The sequence below is a fragment of the Danio rerio genome, chromosome 10, assembly GCF_049306965.1.
Source record: "Danio rerio strain Tuebingen ecotype United States chromosome 10, GRCz12tu, whole genome shotgun sequence".
In the NCBI taxonomy this organism is placed as follows: domain Eukaryota; kingdom Metazoa; phylum Chordata; class Actinopteri; order Cypriniformes; family Danionidae; genus Danio; species Danio rerio.
The window spans coordinates 26,871,860-26,891,898 of record NC_133185.1 but is presented as its reverse complement, the minus strand read 5'-3'; the positions used below and the strand labels follow the sequence as shown (position 1 = coordinate 26,891,898).

At 35.9% G+C, this 20,039-nt stretch overlaps 2 protein-coding genes and 1 long non-coding RNA gene across 9 annotated transcripts in view; 2 read left to right on the top strand and 1 right to left on the bottom strand.

Moving 5' to 3' along the window:
- Positions 1-20,039, top strand: part of LOC141376355 (uncharacterized) — a 974,232-nt gene that overhangs the window by 25,122 nt on the left and 929,071 nt on the right. The window lies entirely within an intron of this gene.
- LOC110438850 (protein mono-ADP-ribosyltransferase PARP14-like) overlaps positions 1-20,039 on the top strand; it is a 102,717-nt gene that overhangs the window by 19,710 nt on the left and 62,968 nt on the right. The window lies entirely within an intron of this gene.
- kcnip1b (Kv channel interacting protein 1 b) overlaps positions 1-20,039 on the bottom strand; it is a 65,324-nt gene that overhangs the window by 16,973 nt on the left and 28,312 nt on the right. Inside the window, 1 exon segment of one of the 4 annotated variants that reach the window (NM_001008632.2) lies at positions 17,869-18,065. The exons of 2 other annotated variants lie outside the window; for them this stretch is intronic. In NM_001008632.2, coding sequence (NP_001008632.2) covers positions 17,869-17,926 — 58 coding nt within the window. In that variant the 5' untranslated portion in view covers positions 17,927-18,065. 4 annotated transcript variants of the gene reach the window in all.

Below are 20,039 nucleotides of genomic sequence, written 5' to 3'. Positions count from 1 at the left end.
TTGTTAGGAGAGGCTAGAAAATAAATTTGTTTGTAATAGTAACACAAACATGATTTAACTGTAAAAAATTTTTGCATTTCGATGTAACATTACAGTGCAATGCAGGCTCCATGTGTGCATGAATATTTCAACAGGCTTTAAAGTATTTAAGATATAAAAAGTGTCCTGAGGTGCAGTTCTGCAAAGTGTATATAGTATATAAGTCAGAATTATTAGGCCCCCATTGGAATTTTTTTCTGTTATAAATATTTCCCAAATGACATTTAACAGATTTCACAGTATGTCTGATTATAATTTTTCTTCTGCAGAAACTCTTATTTGTTTTATTTCAGCTAAAACAAAAGCAGTTTTTAATTTTTTTAAAAGCCATTTTAAGGTGAAAATTACTAGCCCCTTTAAGCTATATATTCTTTTCAATAGTCTACAGAAAAAGCCATCGTTATACAATAACTTGGCTAATTACACTGTCCTGCCTAGTTAACATAATTAACCCAGTTAAGGCTTTAAATGCCACTTTAAGCTGTCTAGAAGTGTCTTAAAAATATGTCTAGTAAAATTTTATTTACTGTCATCATGGCAAAGATAAAAAGAATCAGTTATTAGAAATGAGTCATTAAAACTATTATGTTTAGAAATGTGTTGAAAAAATCTCTTTGTTAAACAAATTGTGTAAAAATAAATGGGGGGGGGGGGGGGGGGGATTAATAATTCTGACTTCTACTGTTTCCACTGTACAGTACTAATATATATATAAAGTAATATATTCTAAAGTAGCTCACACCACAGGTGTTTACATATACTTCACAAAACAAAATAATTAAAGATTTGATTAAAAAAAAACCTTCAAAATTGCATATCCACCATGAATTGTAGCTGACTGTTGTAGTGTTTGTACACTGTCTGTGTCTCTTGTTTGTCATGAGCAGTTAAACAGTCCACTTTTATTCAGAAAAATACTGGTCCTCCACACTCTTTTGTTTTCTAAAACCCTTCCAAACTGTAAACACTGAATTTTGAGATCGATTTTTTTACCTCTAAAGACAACTGAGGGGATAAGTATTATGAAAATATTAAGAAGGCTAAACACATTCTCAGATGCTTAGGAAGAAGGAAAAAACTGCATTAAGACAGGAGGAGTAAAATTTAACCACAATTTTTTTTCTTATTTTCTTTAACCCTTTGGCAATGGGAATAGGAACTTATTGAAATAGTCATCTGAAAACCTCTGATAAAATAATTAAAAGAGCACAATTTAGTACTTCCATTCAGAAGCTATTATTTACACATTTCCCACATGCAAACACACGTACAATTTACCTAAATAATGCAATTCAAAAAGTGTACATACCTCAGGTCTTAATGCATTCTATTGCTTTCCCAAGCATTCATATATTTTTTTCAAAGCGCTTATAATAAACAGAATGTTATCATAATGTAGCTGATATAGTTTTGTTATTAATTTGATCAGGCCTGACTGCTAAATGGAAACCAGTCATTTTGATTGCAGAGTGCTACTGTTTCTTTATTTATTTTAATTAGGTGTCAATTATAAGCATATTAATGAGCCAATTATAAACAACACGGTTTGAATTAAATTTACTGACAATATTTTCCATATAGGTCAAGAGTAAAACAGAAATAAATTGCACTTCAGTGGAGCTACATACTGTATAAGAAGGCAGTCATTAGAAGCCAGCCCTTGTCATCAAGCTCTGCAATATATCTCTCTAACAGGTAATTAGTCTGCGCAAACCACCCACTTTCTTCCACAGGGAACACTAGAACACAGTAATCTGACAGATCTATAGGGTGAGATGTCAAGAGTAAAGCGTCAAACAGCAAGCAAATAGTTAACCAGCGGGTATAAATATTCATGAGCAGCTGCTGTAAAGGCAGTGCAAATCACTTGTTACAGCAGCTCTAAACTCTCCTCTTATTGTAACTGGGGCAGATAGAGGATGAGAATTCAAGCAAAGGATCGGTCAAATGTCTTGGATCACTGATTTCTAAATACAGAGAAGGTTTGCTTGGAGCCTGATGTCTCAGTGCATTTGTCATACGGTAAACTGTTGGCTGGAGCAAAGGCAACAGAAGACCATCTGCCAGATGGCAGCAGTTTATTATGTCATTTAATTTTGCATTAGACCATTTTGAGAGATTGCAGAGGAATAATTCACAGAGAAAATAGAACATTCTGTTTATGCACATCCCTTGCTTAGCTTAATTTTGCCAATTTACCAGTCATGTTCATTCAAAACTATTCAAAACACAAGAGGTGTGCAGAATTCAGAATTAGGCATGACTGTGAATTTTAATGATTTTATTTTTTGTATTTATTTTTGTGAGTTATTTGAATTACAATCTGAAAGAACTTAAATCAGAATGACTCTATGATTTTTATTTTACAATCTTGTCTTTTAAAAATTATAAAAAAAATTAATGAATGTGAATCAAATTCGGAACTGATAAAAACAAACACATTTGAATGAGAACAAATAGAAAATTACTGAATTATTGAAAATTACTGATATAATAATCTAATGATTTTCAGAGGATTTGATTAAATACTATTTTAATGATATGAAGAGTTGCAAAAACCTTTATGTGATTTCACTTTAAAGGTAATGGGAAAAAATCTATCCATTGAAATAAGTTATAGTACTGACCACACAAGAGCCTGAAACAAAAGCTAATTTTAGAAGAAAATTACAGCATCTGAACTCTTTAATTGTATTTGAATTGTATTTAGAAATGTATTCTATTTATTGGTTATGCTGTTTCTAAATGCTTTCAAATATCGAACATTTTAACCTCATACAACGATACAGTTTAAATATACATTTAAATAAATTCCTCTGGTCATTAAAGGTTTGGATTTTTCTCTAAAAATGTCAACTATTTTGTGTTTGCACTTTTAATATGAATTTAAATATTGTCTAATTCGTGACAGCATTAAAATTTTAAGATGCTTAGTTATGGCACACGAAACAGTGCAGCTTGGACATTATACAAAATACCTTGTTTGTTGTCATTCTGCATGGATATAACATTCAAAACCTACTACTGGCTCAAAAGCAAAATATATTTGTTGAATGCACTGCTTCTGTGCTCATGCATTTACAGTTGACCTCTAATTTAGTACAGTAAATGAGCAGTGCGGTGTATCAGTAATTTATTTATTCAGATTTACCCATGTTTAACCTTATGATGTGAACTGATCAAGCATAGTTTCAGTGTTGCACAGTATTCTTGCATATAGTAGTTCTTGTATATAACACTGTCCTTGCCATCATGTCGATCATAACATCCCATCATCTGCTGTACCAAGCATTAGAAAGCTGTCTCCATGACAACTACACCATGGCGCATGTGAACAGGAAGAGGGTTGATATGTGAGCAGAGTGTTAAAACACCCGCTCACGTACGGAGACGCCACACACACACGCGCGCACACACACAGAATCGATGATGTTTATCTGTGAGGGACTGTGAGGTTAAACCATCATTTGTAAACAGCAGCCAATGATGCGTTGCATGCGCTTCCTTCATTCCATCCTCACTCACCTCTTTAGGTCAACATCCCACATGTCCAGAAATCCCACAAATAGACCACTCTTTCTGTTTTTTGCACAGTCTTTCAGAGTTGGTCATTGATTTAGTGCTGTTACTGATACTTCACAAATACTCCCTGCGCTTTAGTCTTTCCCTATCAGCCAGCCATCATTATTTAAGTCAGTAAAAGTCAGAAAAGCTGTCACTGGTTCACATACCTCTGGATGGTTGTCTTTGTCTTGTCTGCATAGTCAATGTGCCCACTACTGCTCCCATGTTGTCAGCGCAGAGCCACGCGTTTCAAACTAACAAGCGTTGAGTTCGCCAGTCTGTCTGTCTTTTGTTAAGGCTGCTTGTTTTCCTCTCCACTCTTCTCTCAGTTGTCAGTGAATGAAGGAGACAAGCTGGAATTTCCTTGCTAAGAGCATATGGTTGCTTCCCTCATGCCCCTCCCACTAATTTCACTCTCTCTCTCACTCTCTCTACATTTCTCTCTCTTTTTTTGCTGTCTCTCTTGCTGTTTCTGCTGGGTCCCGTTTGCTATTCCGTGTCAGGAACTGTTGCTGTGCTGGCGGAACAGCATGGTGGGAAACAGTTGGACGAGTGTGATGATGAAATGCTGCTATAATACACACACACATAGACAAGGATGTACACACACACTCACACTCAGAGAGCAAGCAGGATCTTTTCCTTATGGAATTGCAATTTTTCACACAAGCTGAATGTGGCAAGATGGATGAGGATTTTTTAGACACTGGAGCTCTTTAATGCAAATGCTTTTAGTGTTCTATTATGGTTTGGATTGGTATTGATCTTTATTGTTTATGTTGATCTAGTGAAGTCTTGGTGTTCTTTAACCCTACATCTGAACTTTTTATAGTTTTTATTTTTTTATTTTAATATGATATTAATTTACTAAATCTCAAACTTGTTTTGACAAAATCAGGATTTTAACGTGCAAAATCACACAACCATTTTTTTAAGAATATTTCAGATTTTTTTGCTATTTAATACTTAATGTAAACAATGAAAACATTTTGTAATTTTAGTAATTTCCATAAATCATTTTTTTGCATGTGCAATCTTTATTGCACAAGATAAAAAAAACAGGATATGTAAAAATTACTTAAAATGGAAGTATATGTTTTTGCAAATAAACCCTTTACACAAATAAGATTTCAACTGTGAAAGATTATAATCAGTAAGTTTTGACTACATATGTTTAGGCATGGAAAGATAACTGGCTTTGAGGTTTACTGTGGTTTGAAAAAGTCAAGTTTTTAAAACCACCGGAATTTTCTGTTATACCGTTTTTATGGTATATGTATTTTTTACGTGTTTTTTTATGACCAGATTTTAGTATCTCCAGAAGAAAATTACCCTCTATATTTAAAATCTACTGCTCTAAAATATTTTAAATGTTTATTCAAATAAAATATATTGTGTCCAATGGAGGGAAAAGTTGTTGTTTTTTACCAAGCATTTAAAAAGAATACTTTGATAAATTTATCCAAGGTTATCATACACTCTCAGAAAAAAAGGTACAATGAGGGTACAATTTTGTTCCTAGAGGGAACAAAATATAAAATTGTACCTTTAAAGGTCCCATATTGGTCCTTAGGGTACAATTTTGTACCTAAATGGGCTATAAAGGTACAAATGTCCAGATTTAGGCTTGAAAGGTACATATTTGTACCTTTTATAGCACATTTGGATACAAAATTGTACCGTAAAGGACCAATTTGGCACCTTTAAAGGTACAATTATATATTTTGTTTCCCTATAGGAACAAAATTTTACCCTCAGCTCATGATAAGATCAAGACACTATATAACACTAATTTAAATGTATTAAAACTAAACATTAATACTAAAATACATAATTTAAAAATATAATAAATAAATAAATTGATTGAACTAAATTTTTTAATAATTAATTTTTTTCATGTATTTAAATTACATTTTTTCTCAAAAATGTTAATAATTTAATTTATAATTGTAATTTTAATCATTAAAAACGTAAATACTGGTCTTTGCTTACTGTTTAAGACCCTATAGTATATGGGATGTAGAAAAAGAACCATGCAGAGTGACAGTATCTTCCAAGTGTGCCGCAAGCCTACGTTTGAGTGAAGGTTTCGGCCGTTAGATCGCCCCCTGGGGGCTGGCTGCAGTACAAGTCATAAAGCCCGCCTCCTCCGTGTTAATGAAGGAGACTTGAGCCCAAATAAAAAAAAATATTACACTTGCAATAAAATGTCCCGAAAGATAGTTCTGGTCGATTAAGGCACTGGTTATTGTGCTGAAATAGGTGCAGATCTTCATTTTTGTAAACAGTTTGTTTTTAGCAGTAATTTAATGCTGGGCGTGTCATCGTGATTGACAGCTGTGATTGACAGTTTCTCAAAGCGCGGCGTCTGAGCTTCGGCAGGAGACTGAAGTAGACTGAAATGTTATTATTCGATTTCTGTGTTATTTTACCATGACAAAATGAGTTCAGCTGTAAACTATAGTTTCTGACATACATGATCCTGGTGGAACACTGTTTATTCGCTAAGTTCAGGGCTTTTTTCGGGCTTTATTAGTTTGCTGATACACGCCTAGCCACCCAGATAGCAAAACACAGTTCCGGCTAGATTCTCGCCTGCCGGAGACTTATCCCTTAGAGCTCAGACTGACTAATGTTACCTCTGCTGGACCTACTCCGGATGCCTGGACTCACTGCCCGATTCCAGTCCGAGTCAATCGAGCCAGATGCAGTGGCCGAGCGAGCCGGCGCTGCCGCATGCGAGCCGGAATCAGCCCGTGACGCCGCGAGTAAGTTATGAGCAGGTCGCACACCAGAAGCGCCACTCGGCGCCGCGACACGGCGCGTACATGACAGATTAAAGTATCGCACACCAGACGCGCACATTCGAATGATATTTAACATGAAACTAATCAGATGGCGCTCTGTGGCGTGGCTGAAAAATGAACTGCGTCCTGAGCCGTCGCCGGGTGCCGCCGACAGCCGCCGACTTGCGGCGCCGGTGTGTGTATCCTGATAGAAACCTATGATTAGAATTCTAAAATACATGGCGCTGCGTGGCGCTGCGCGGCGCGCCGCCGAGCGTCGCTTCTGGTGTGCGACCTGCTATGCGCTGCGGCCTGGAGCTGGCGCGATTGAATATATAAAACCCTCATATTTGTTAACGTTATTACATCCATTTGTGTTGATATGACAGCAAACGCATGCTGAGAAGTTCGGGGGGCGTAGTTGATTTTGCATAAACCGTTTGATTGGAAGCTCGACTCTGCTCATTTTCGCGGCTCCTCCTCTGGCTCCATCAGACAATCCTTCTGCGCATGTCTGGCTCCAATTTCAGCAGTCTTTTGCGACAGTTTGTGCCCGTCAAGCAGGCGTTTTGCCCTCAAGGCGTTCAATGGGAAAAAGGGCTGTCGCGTCGTCCATATTTTTTACAGTCATTGGTATCTTCATACAGGTGGTGATGTTGCTGTCTCTTTAAGAATTTGGCTTGTTGAGACGTTATAGTATAGTGTTTGTTACTGAGGCGGTCGGTAGAGTATGCTGGCTGTGTACACAGAACTTCGCACGCTTTTCAAAGAAAAGTCTATTTTGGAGTCCACCCTTTTCAGGTAAGAATGTATTAAAGATATGTTTTCAGTCTCATTTTTACATGTGAAGCCGTGTTCTGTTGATTTTGTCTGACTCTCGGGTCTCGGCTTTCCCCCGCTTTAAGTGCTCCGGGCAGGCCTGCAGGATGGAGTTTGCTAAGATGTCTGCAGCTTATAAAGAAGTTAATACAATGTGATATCGAAGTCACCGAGGGACTTAACGTTATAGACGGTGAGTACTATATACTGTTAGTTTTTTCAGTGTAAAAGTTCCCTTTATCGCCTACGTTACGTATTCGCGGCTTATATCTTACGTTACGTTACTGCTTTATTAATAAGTGTTGCCACGGCGGAATATAATCGCAACCCAAATAGCAAAATACACTCGGGCCAGTTGCGGCGGCAGAAGCGAGCCGACGCTGCCGTATCCGTGCACCGGAATCGGGCCGTGAGTAAGTTAATGTGCGGTGTGGCCCGGAGCTCGCGCGACTAAAGTTTTCATAAACCTTGATATAAAACCTTTTGTTATTAATACTGGAAATTTGTAATTATCGATAATGTTTTATATTTTGGGGCCATTTTCTCGCAACGGTTGACCGCTGAAATGTAATCTTAGACGGTTATATAAGTTACACCGCCATTTTGTGAAGAAAAATCACAATTTTGTCACCGACAAAGCCACTGATTATGTAAACGTGGCTAGTTACAAACGTGGCGTGTGTATGCTTGTACATATCTTCGTTTCAGTGTCTAAGTTACATTAATGTTGAGGAGTGTCCACAAACTCTCAAGTCCAGAATTGTTGGTGCTTTACTATCGTTTAACGTTATACTTATGTTAATGTAGAATTATTAACATACCATGTTATATAAATTGACGTTTTAAGTTATACTTTGTTCTTTAATGTAATAATTTGTCTCATCTGTTCTGAAACTGGTACCTTGAGCTATTTTACCTATTTTATTAATATCTCAAAATAAATAAATAGTTATTGCTTTATCTTATTGCTTTCCAGAAGTTTTTGAAGTTTCCAATTGTCTTTCAGGACAAGATTGAACAACAGAATGCAGCCTAACAGCATCAGACCAATGAAGGCATGTCATATGAAAGCATGGCTCAGTTACAAGATGTAAGTATGTCTCATTATCTATACCATGGTTTTAATGGCTTACATACTATTTTAAATTTGTAGGTTTTTACTTACAAACAATAAATGTACACCCACGTGTTTAAAATTATTTTCTAGGTTTTCATCGAAAGATGAGAGATCAACTGAAGAATGCTATGGACCTGACTTTAAGGTACTCTTTCTAACTTTTCTCCACTTGATTAATATTATTAAATTCTAGCTTTGTATGGATTCCTTCATATTTGTTTGTATGCCACATCTTATGTTCCAGGAGTTGATTTTACAGCAGCACTTCTCATGTTGCCAGCCTTGTTAAGCGAGACACTTCAACATTTCGTTGTGCTCGGGTGCGTATGTTGTTTTCTGTTTAGTATATGCTGTGATAAATGCATTTTATAATTCTTGATATTCTTTATATTAGGATGACGCAGTGGGTAGTGCTGTCACCTTACAGCAAGAAGGTCGCTGGTTCGAGCCTCGGCTGGGTCAGTTGGCATTTGTGTGAGGAGTTTGCATATTCTTCCAGTGTTCGTGAGGGTTTCCTCCAAGTGCTCCGGTTTCCCCACAAGTATAAAGACATGCGCTATAGCTGAATTTGGTGAGCTTATTTGTCTGTAGTGTATAAATGTGTATGTGAATAAGTGTGTCTGGATGTTTCGTAATACTGGGTAGCAGCTAGAAGGGCATCTGCTGCATAAAACATATGCTGGATAAGTTGGTGGTTCATTCCACTGTGGCGACCCCAGATTAATAAAGGGTCTAAGCCGAAAAGAAATTGAATGAATGAATGAAATTTATATTAGTCTTTTAATCTGTGATACTTTTTTTTAAATCAGTGAATATTAATTATTTTACTTTTTATGCATGTTGATTTTCTCTTCATCAGTGATAGAGTGACTGATATTAATGTAATTATTGCTTTGTCATTTACAGTGAACCATCTTCACCACATCCAACAGTTCAAGTACACGAGGAGGCCACCGACTGGACAACTGTGTTAACAAGACGAGTCACGGCAGTCTTCAGAGTTGATGGGATTGCGATTGGCCGGGCTAATGATGTGGACGAATATACATTTTTGACATATCCATCTTATTAGAAGAACACCTTGATGTTTCTGCAGTGGAATATTTTGAATGAGCGGTGGACGGTGACAAGCCTCGATCTACTCCAGTTACCAGAGTGATCAACCTTGTTTTTTGTTTCTCTACATGCTCTTGGGATAATCACAATCATCAAGTTATTCCAGCACACTGCTATCATTCATGCAAAAATTAAATTTTTAAATAACTTGTGCTCCTAATGACAAAGAACATTTTCCAGATATGAGTGCTTTACATGTCATGTTTATCAAAAGCATAAACACATATTGTGTTACAACAAATTACAACTCCACTTGAAGATGATGAGGAGTAATCTACTGATGTTGAGGAAGAGGCTACTGATGTATTTGGTTTTCTGCACTGTTGAAGCAATTTATAGAGAAACATTGCCTTCATTCTGAAATTCAGAGAAAATGTTGATGACAAATTATTTATAATGACTGAGTATTCTGACTAAAGACAAATACTTTGGACTTTATAAAGTGCAGTACTTGATGTAGCCTGTGTAATGTGTTTATAAATCTTAAACAGTATTCTTGTGGTCTTTGTATTAAGTGTAGATTATTTAGTTTTTATTTGTTATCTAAATTGTTCTTTTTACTGTTTTACATGTCTGCTTTATACTTGCTGTGTAATTTTATTTCTTAACACATTCAGTTGTGAGTTGTAATGAAATATTTCTACAATAATAAATAAAAATGGACATCTGTGAACCAAAATATTTTATTTATTTATTTGTGCATGCAGTCACCAAAAGATCAAAATGCCTGGGTCAGTACCCTGAAAATACTATATAATATAAAAAGGTACATTTTTGTACCTTCAGTGTCTAGGGTACAAAATTGTCCCTTAAAGGGTACAAATGTAGAAGGTACAATTTTGTACCTTTAAATAGAGGTACAAATTTGTACCCTTAAGGGTACCACCCCAGTGACGGGCCATTTGTACCCTAAAAGGTACAATTTTGAGAGTGTACCATCACAATCTTATACCAACCAATGTCTATGTTTTCAACATAACATATTTTGTTATAGAAAATTTAATGTTTTTAAATAATTACCTTTTTATTCTTCATTTATTTAGTAAATTTATATTTATTTGTCAAAGAATTTAATTTAATGTAATGTTGAAATGACTTGAAATTAGTTAAAAGTTATAGAATGTTAATATAAGTAATGTTAAGATCATCAGCGGTCTAGCGGCTGCTAGTTTACTAAAGAACTCCAAATCCGCCAGTATGTGGACTACAAGTTCTAGTCATGCACCACTCACACACACCTATTCCTTATTCCATTTATTTCACACACTCATGGCTGGTAGCTGCTCATGAACTGATTACATGGACTATACACACAGCACATACGCACACCTTTTTGCTGAGTCTTATTATACAGTCACTGAGAACATTATACGACGCGTTTCCCCTGCCTTGCTTTGCCATGTTTTTGACCCTCGCCTTGTTTGTTTATATTGTCTGCTGCCTGCCTGTCATTTGACTATCCCCCTGTTTCATGACCACTACTTTGGATTGTCTGTTTACATCTGTATGCCCATGTGTTGACCGTTGCTTGCCTGACCATTCTCCGTTAAATAAAAGCTGCATTTGGATCCGTACCTCTGTTGTCAGCATCCCACTTTACATTACAAGTATACAAGTATGTTTATTTGAGTCACTTTTGTCCAAACAACATTAGGCCTAATCGACTTTCTTAGTATGAACAAACAGTTTGAGATTTTTAAAAATGTTTTAAGTACTTTATGACAGAATGTTAGTGTAAAATGCCAAAGTCCCTTCGAGATGAATACATTTTGCTATTATCATTATTATGATTATTACTTAGATGATAATAATGCAATAAGGTATTAATTCATTTTATTTATTAAACTTTTTGTGAAAGGAATGCCAAGTAAATGAAATAGTCCTGTGTAATGCATGCAGTATGAGCATTTTGCGAGGCTGTAGCAACAGAGTATTGCTGAGTACCAATCTGATATGGCACTTAAAAGCCAGACATTTAGCAGAATACAGTATGTTCTCTGAGTCATGCAGAAATGGCAAACATTGGCGCCATGAAGAACATCCAAGTGCTGCTGCCTACAGTGGAGCATTCTTTACATGTCACTGAATAAAGAGACTGCACAGCTAGTTGTTCTGATACAGTTTAGTGAATCAGAGAATTAGAAAAGAAACGTGACTACTTTGCTCAGAGCGAAAGTATATAATAGAGTGATAAAGGTGTTTACATCCCTATTAGTTCCCATTAAAAATGCTGTGTTCCACTTATTTTTGTATGATTATGGTTTCTATAGGGCGAGGCAGTGGCGCAGTAGGTAGTGCTGTCGCCTCACAGCAAGAAGGTCGCTGGGTTGCTGGTTCGAACCTGAGAACGCTCAGATGGCGTTTCTGTGTGGAGTTTGCATGTTCTCCCTGCCTTCGCGTGGGTTTCCTCCGGGTGCTCCGGTTTCCCCCACAGTCCAAAGACATGTGGTACAGGTGAATTGGCTAAATTGTCCGTAGTGTATGAGTGTGTGTGTGTGAATGTGTGTGTAAATGTTTCCCAGAGATGGGTTGTGGCTGGAAGGGCATCCGCTGCGTAAAAACTTGCTGGATAACTTGGCGGTTCATTCCGCTGTGGCAACCCTGGAATAATAATGGGACTTAGCCGACAAGAAAATGAATGAATGAATGAATGAATGGTTTCTATAATTATTAGCTTAAACACATCAGTTAGATCTGAGTATTGTGCCTGAATTAGGTCAAGTTTAATTGCAAAGTTCCCTACATTTCAACAAAGATGAGATTCTCATGTAAAATCCATAACCATAGCTGCAGGATATTCTTAAACAAAATTGTTTTAACTAAAAATAACTTGCAGTGACATAAACAAAAATGCATCAATGCCATAGAACTTTCAAAATACACACCAGTAATGTGATTTAATAAGTCAATCGTATAAGAACTAATTTAATTAACTGCAAAACTTAATCAGGACATGTCTTATATTAAATATAGCCATAGGGAATTCTAGGAATATCCTTTATTACATATTGCCAAAACAGTAACATTGTACAATAAGGTTGTTTTAGTTAATGTTAGTTAATGCATTTACTAAGATCAACAAATAATGAACAATACACTTATTACACTATTTATTCATGTTAGTTAACATTAATTAATAAAAATGCAGTTGCTCATGGTAATTTTCTATGCATTAATGTTAACAAGCATGAATTTGGATAATGCATTAGTATATGCTGAATTATGATATAAAAATACTATACATGTATTGTTCATAATTAGTTCATGTTCGTAAATACATTAACTAATGAAATCTTATTGAAAAGTGTGACCGCAAAAACAAAATTGATGTTATTCTATACAGTAAATTTACTTCCAATTTAAATACTGGGGAATTTTCCCTTGCACGTATCACCAATGTTTAACATGTTCTGACTAAATAAAGGATGTCAATGTGAGCATGCACAATAATGCGCAAAATGCCAGGCATAAAAGTGTAATAAAAAAAACACCTCAGGCTCATTTTTAAATTATTATTATTTTTTTTTTTGGTTTGATGTGGTAAAAGGGATTGTAACACTTTTGTTCACATGTCTGGAGCACCTGAAGTTACAGTAAAGATTACTTGATGGCAGTCAAAAAAAACAACAAAAAAAAATTGTCAAGGCAAGCATCTGTACTGAGTTATTTCTGTTTTTCATTAAGCACCATCTAATGTCGGAGAGTGATTTTGCACGTTCACTCTGCTCATCAGTAGTGGAAATCGCTTGTGTGTAAATGCTGAAAAATGTATAGAAAAACACTTATGATAAGCGTGAATGAAAATCGTCCTTTTGTGTGTACGGCTTTACAGCGCAATTAAATATTGGCCTCACCAATACAGTAAATAAGAAAAAGAAGTACTGTTACAGCTTTTTACCTTTTGCGTTTTACTGCACTTTTAAAGCATTTATTTCTCATAACCAAGTCAACCCTGATTCACATCAAATAAGAGGTACGACAGTGAGTATTTTCTTTCATCATCTACTGTTCATTTCCATTTATGAGCTACTGTGCATGCGTGTGTGTGCTTTGCCAATTTACTGACTCAGATAAGAACATTTCATTTATCGTAAACTCTATTTTTGTGTGTGTACTATGCACAAATGTGCATTGTTGTTAGTGTATTGTACATATACCATTTATATAACAATATCGTTTGTTTCTTTGTGTCCCTCATTATACTTGGGAAACAACCCTACAAACTTTTCCAATTAAAGAAACAAAAACAGTTATAAAAAAGGACAAGGAACAAAGAGATGCAGAGAAAAAGAAAGACAAACTACAGAGGAAAAGAAATTGCCAATGGGAATATGTCTGAGTTTCAAAACAGCAGGTCTGTAACCTTATTAATAATACAATAAAAGATGAAACTTCAGACGGTCGAGCTTTGGGCTTGGAGAGAAGTTGAAGGTAATGAGTAATTACATAATATCAACCCTCCTCGCTATGTATTACGCAAATCCAGCAGGACTGACCTGAAAATCAGGCCAAGATATCTAGACATATCCTAATTCTAGCACATCTGCAATTCACTACAACCCTTTCAGCAAAAAACACAGTATTTTTCTCCCAATTTCAACACCCTGAGGTCCTACAACCTGCCTCACAAAGACAAAAAACATTTAAATTTCATCACAACATATTTTGGTTGCTGTAAGACATTTGTAATGTTTTTGGCACTTGTCCTTGGACAAGAAACAAACGACTGGCATGTGTGAAATCCACGCAGGCAGGTGTAAGCCTCTTTTTCTCACTCAGAAGTGTCTGTGTTGGACGTTTCCTTTGCAGACGCCTCATTGAATCTGCTAATGCACTTGGGAAATGGTTACAGATGACTGGCTTACCCTTGGAAACATATTCAATGGTGCGAATAACAGCCTGAAACCTTATATCACTGAGAACCTGTGATCATAGTATCATTATTAATAGGGTTGTGCAACAGTGGTACAAGAAGAAATGGTGCTAATAGAGTTTTAGCAGCTGTGTGGTTAAATATATACACTCACCGGCCATTTTATTAGGTACACCTTACTTGTACCTGGTTGGACTCCCTTTTGCCTTAAGAACTGCCTTAATCTTTCGTAGCATATTTTCAGCAAGTAACTGGAAATACTCCTCAAGAGATTTTGGTCCATACTGACATGATAGCATCACGCAGTTGCTGCAGATTTGTCAGCTGCACATCCATGATGCGAATCTCCCGTTCCACCATGTCCCAAAGGTGCTCTCTATTGGATTGAGATCTGGAGTCTTTGGAAGCCATTTGAGTACAGTGACTTCAATGTCATGTTCAAGAAACCAGTCTGAGATGATACGTGTTTATGACATGGTGCGTTATCCTGCTGGAAATAGCCATCAGAAGATGGGTAAACTGTAAGGGATTGGCATTACTTTCCTCCAGGTGCTCTGGTTTCACCTTACAAGTCCAAAGACATGTGGTATAGGTGAATTGGGTTAGCTAAATTGTCCATAGTGTATGTGGGTAAATCAGTGTGTATGGATGTTTCTCAGTGATGGGTTGCAGCTGGTTGTGCTTGAAAATCCCAGTAGATCAGCAGTTTCTGAAATACTCAGACCAGCCTATCTGGCACAAACAACCATGCCACATTTAAAGTCACTTAAATCACCTTTCTTCTTCATTCTGATGCTCATTTTGAACAGCTGCAGATCGTCTTGACCATGCCATGTGCTGCCATGTGATTGACTGATTAGAAATTTGCGTTAACATGCAGTTGGACTAGTGTACCTATTAAAGGGGCCAGTGAGTGTATTTCAATTTATAGGTTTTCATAATTATTGTTGTTTTGTGAAGTAAACTTTCTTAACTTAGATCAAGATTGTGGTGAAAATGTTACCATAAAATATGGCTGGGATGTTAAAGGCTTGTTTCTGATTGGTCAATGAACATTTTAAGTAGTAAAGCTATTTTACAGTAAAATACGGCTAAAGGCAGGTTTGAAGTTGCATATCACTTTAACAAATTATTTTGGCTATAGCTTTGCACGGCTGACAACAGCAAAACTAAACAGATATTGAACAATAGGATGCAAATGACAAAATTTCTCAATGTTTTCCTTTTTTTTAAACTACAAAAACACATACTGCCTTCCTATCATGCTTTTCCCCCATACAAATACAGAGACATAAGCACAAAAAAATGTTTTCAGTATAGACTGAATTATCATTAAAATATTTTTACAGTATTTAGTAGGTTATTTGTACAATATTTCCATTTCACACATTTGTGTCCTCTATGAATAAAAAGGTTAACGTATTAATTGATTATTGAAATAAAGTTATTATTAAAATAAACATAAAAATAAATAGAAATAAAACATATTAAAATTAATTTATTTTAGTTTAATTTCACAAGGAAATAATCAATTATTGGATGTGTCATTCAAACACCAATTTAAAGAAATATTAACATACAGAAACTTGTTTAAGTATATAACAATATTAATATACATAAACTAGTGTGAGTGAACAATTTTGAGTGGACTCGAGTGGAGTCCAATCATATATGAACAAGTTCGAGTCAAGTCTGAGTCCAAATCCACACATGTCCATGACAAGACCAAGATCAATAAAATAGGTTCTTGAGACCCATGAGTTCGAGTTTCGAGTACACAACAATGGTCCGTATAAACTACTTTTCAAACCAATGCTTGTTTTTCTACTGTGATGGAATGCTCTACTAGTTGAGCTTCATGAATCCTGAACTGTAATCTTGATGAAAGAACACAATGAATAATGTCTTACTTGCACTAGGTGCAATATTTTTTTTAGTTGTGTCTTAGAAAAGTAGCAAATGATATGGATGTGTCGGATGACAGAATGGACAGGAAAAACACTTATTTATTGCTAAAAATCTGCTGATCTCAGCATGACTAGGTAATGAATAATTAACAAAGCATCTGTTTTCACTGTTAGCCAGCTTTATTAACACCTCTCTTATTGATTTTGTTTATTAACCTTTTCTGTGGCATCCGGAATTCAGTTTCTAGTTAAAATTACTTATTTTTGTTAATTACCTAATTGTTACCTTATTATATTATATTATTAATTCTAAGCCAATTATTTGGGTTTCTGTGTGCTATTTCCACCCATAATAATATTTACACATCATCAGTCCTGTGCATCATTGGGCTGTTTGAAATGTTTCTTAAAGGAAAGTCTAGCCTATCAACTCTTCCTAATTGAGTTGTGGCTTAATATAAACACAAACACGTAGCTGCAGTGCTTTGGGCAGTTTTAGATGGAGGCTATTCTCTAAGAAATAACGCTGTTTAAATTAAAACTGCGATCATGCAAAGTTATCACCCTACACATTTTTATCCTCAACACATAAACTTAAAGCTGCACATTCAGAAATCCAGCAGGAGTCATAGTCCGTCAGGGCTGAGTGCCAAAGCTGATGGAGTTTGTGTCTGTAGTTATAAACTCACAGGCAGCTCCTGTAACTCCTGGGGATTTTACTGAAGACTTCAAACAAGCTTTCTGTCTTTCTGCCCAGAACTCGTAATCCTCTTGGCTCCATAATCATTTTTTCAGGTCTCTGATGTGTGTATATATATATATATATGTGTGTGTTTGTGTATTTGAAGTGTGGCTCCTTACTGCTCTTATGAGCGAGTATAAACACATGCTCCCACATGTGAGTGCTGATGTTGTTTTGATTCAGTACTGTATTGTTTTAGCATATTCTGCAGCACATTAAAACCATGGAGAATCAGAAATGGTAAATTTGCATGCAGTGTAGGTTAATTAACCTTCAAGGCATAAATAATCACTAACAAACCGCCTCCTCTTTTTCCTCTTTTCATGCATTTTCTTATCGCGTACTTGCAGCCCGATCGCTTCGCTTTTCAATACCTTCAAATCGCCTCCTCCATCCTCTCAGCTCGGAGCACTATAGGACGAAATAATTTTGGAATAAATGGCTATGTAATACTTTCATAACCCATAATGCCTTGTATGGAGCTGATGCCAGAATATGCAAACACATTCACTTCATTCTCATGCAGGACTTGCCACTGACTGTATCAAAAATACATTTGTTTAATTCAGATTGGCAGATATAAATGGAGAGTTATTATAGATAATTACCGTATTTAGGCTTTTTTATGAAACGTCTTTTAACATACATCCCAACAGAAGTTTTAGCCAACTTCAAGGGACATTCTGTGACTAGTTTATTGTCCAAAAATAAGCTTTCTACCTGCAGACATTTACATTTTTTAATAAGCGGAACAAGAATGCTGAATACAAAAGGAATAAAACAGATATAAAAATACAATACAAAATCAAATTAGTGTTTAAAGTATCTTATAAATCTCTTATTTTATCCTCAATCTCCTTAAACTCAAGTATTTGTAGTTTGTTAATATGCAAATTGGGTCCTACCTGTCCTGTAGGAGACCTGTTTGGTGTGCATAGAGAAAGTGCCCAACACTACGCCCATCTTCAATACAGTTTGGATACTCCTTGTTTTTGTATTTTGTCTCCTGGTCTTCAACCCACTTCGATACTCCCAGTTGTTACTTAATGCTATCCCTCTTTCTGACTTTCTCCCTGTTCTGTCTGTCTATCATGTGGACTCTGAAGGCTGCTCATCATTTCCTGAGCTTTTATTGGGGGCTGAGAGAGACATAGAGAGAGGGAGTGTGTGTGAGCAAGAGAGAGAGGGAGAGAGAGATGGAGAGTGGTTCTTTTAGGAATACTGGTGGAGAACGAGGGAGTGATAAAACTGAGTAGTTAATAGGTCCATCCAGCAGTGAAAGAACAGACGCGTGGGTGCTTGAATAGAGAAACAATATCACTTTGTCCAGCAGAAATGTGAAGATGATACTCTTTAGTGAGAGACTTTAAAAGAGTAGTGTGCTGGCATCAAAGGAAGCATCGAAAGAAGTTGTATAAATAATAGCACTGTTTTTCGAACAAGTTTTGTAAACATTCCTTGTCTGTTATTGGTTGGTCAAACAAATCGCCTCACCCAAATAAACACTATTGGTTGAGCCATCGCTGCTGTTGTCATGCTGGTCACAATGATCAACAAATTTGTTTTATAGTGCCACAAAGAGCCTACAAATGAATAGACTACTGCTTGTGCGTAAAAGTGTGTGTATATTTAGTTTTAGAAGACTTAGCATATTTAGCTGAAAATTAATTATGGTAAAACCATTCATATGTTAAAATACCGGTTATTTAAGAGTATTAAGCCATTAAGACACACTGCAAACATGATGATGAAAAGTCATATGGAATTTATAAATACTTTGAACTCTAATGGTTTTAACATTATGGAACACTCCTTGTAATTGTTTTATTACTGGTTTGAATAACTTTACTGTATATGCATATACTATCCTTGGTAAGTCGTGACGTATGAAATACAATTTTCGGGTTGCAAGCCACAATATATATATTGTGATCATGATTTTTTGAAAGTATTTGTAAACATTTATTATTACCTTTTGTTGAGTCTCCCCATACAGTTTGATAGAGCCCTTGCAGAAGCTGATTTGCCTGACATCACACTTAGCCAGCAGATAGGCTTTTTAGTATAAACATTCATTTATTTACATAAATAAAGGACAGTTTAAGTTTGGGATAAGCAGGGTTTCATTTTTTTTTTCTGAAAAGCATTATCACAAAGTCTGTATATAATTTTTTTGAGTAATACTGCAATTAAAAAGATATGTTTTTAGTTAAATGTCTTACAGTGTAATTTATTTCTGTTGATGCAAAGCTTAGTTTATAAGCAGTTATTACTTGAGTCTTCAGTCACTTTCAGAAATCACTGTAATGCTAATGTATTTATTTTTTAATTAATCAGGGCATATTCAGCATATGTTTTACACAGCGGATGCCCTTCCAGCCGCGACCCAGCACTGGGAAACACCCACACACTCTCATTCACACACATACACTATGGACAATTTCCCAATTCACCTGTAGCGCATGTCTTTAGACTTGTGGGGGAGCATATGGAGGAAACCCACATGAACACGGAATGGACCTTGCAAACAGAAATGCCAACTGGCCTAGCCGAGGCTCGAACCAGGGACCTTCTTGCTGTGAGGCAATAGTGCCACCCACTGTGCCACCGCACCATTCTATTTTTTTGTTATATTACTTCTTAATATTATGATAAAACAATTGTGCAGCCTAATATTTTTGTGAAAATTTATAAAGAGCATAACTGATTTCAATGTGCCATATATCTAAAAATCTTACAAATGTATGCATGTATGTATTTAACAAACAAAGTCTGACCCTATGCTTTTGATCACTAAGGATGCTGAATTATACATCTAATTTGTATTTTACTGAATTGTTTGATATATTTAGATTTTTATTAAATACTCAGTGATTTTCCATTTGGAAATAATTTTACAACATATAAATTTGATTGCACCATTGGATTCCAGTCAGATACATGGTTTTATGGGCTCTATCAGTGGTCAGAGTACCACAGAGTGTGAGGATTAAGATAATCACTTTAACTGAAGCGTTTTCTCTCTCTCGCTCTCTAGAACATGCTGAACTCTTATCTATCTGGGCCACTTAAACAT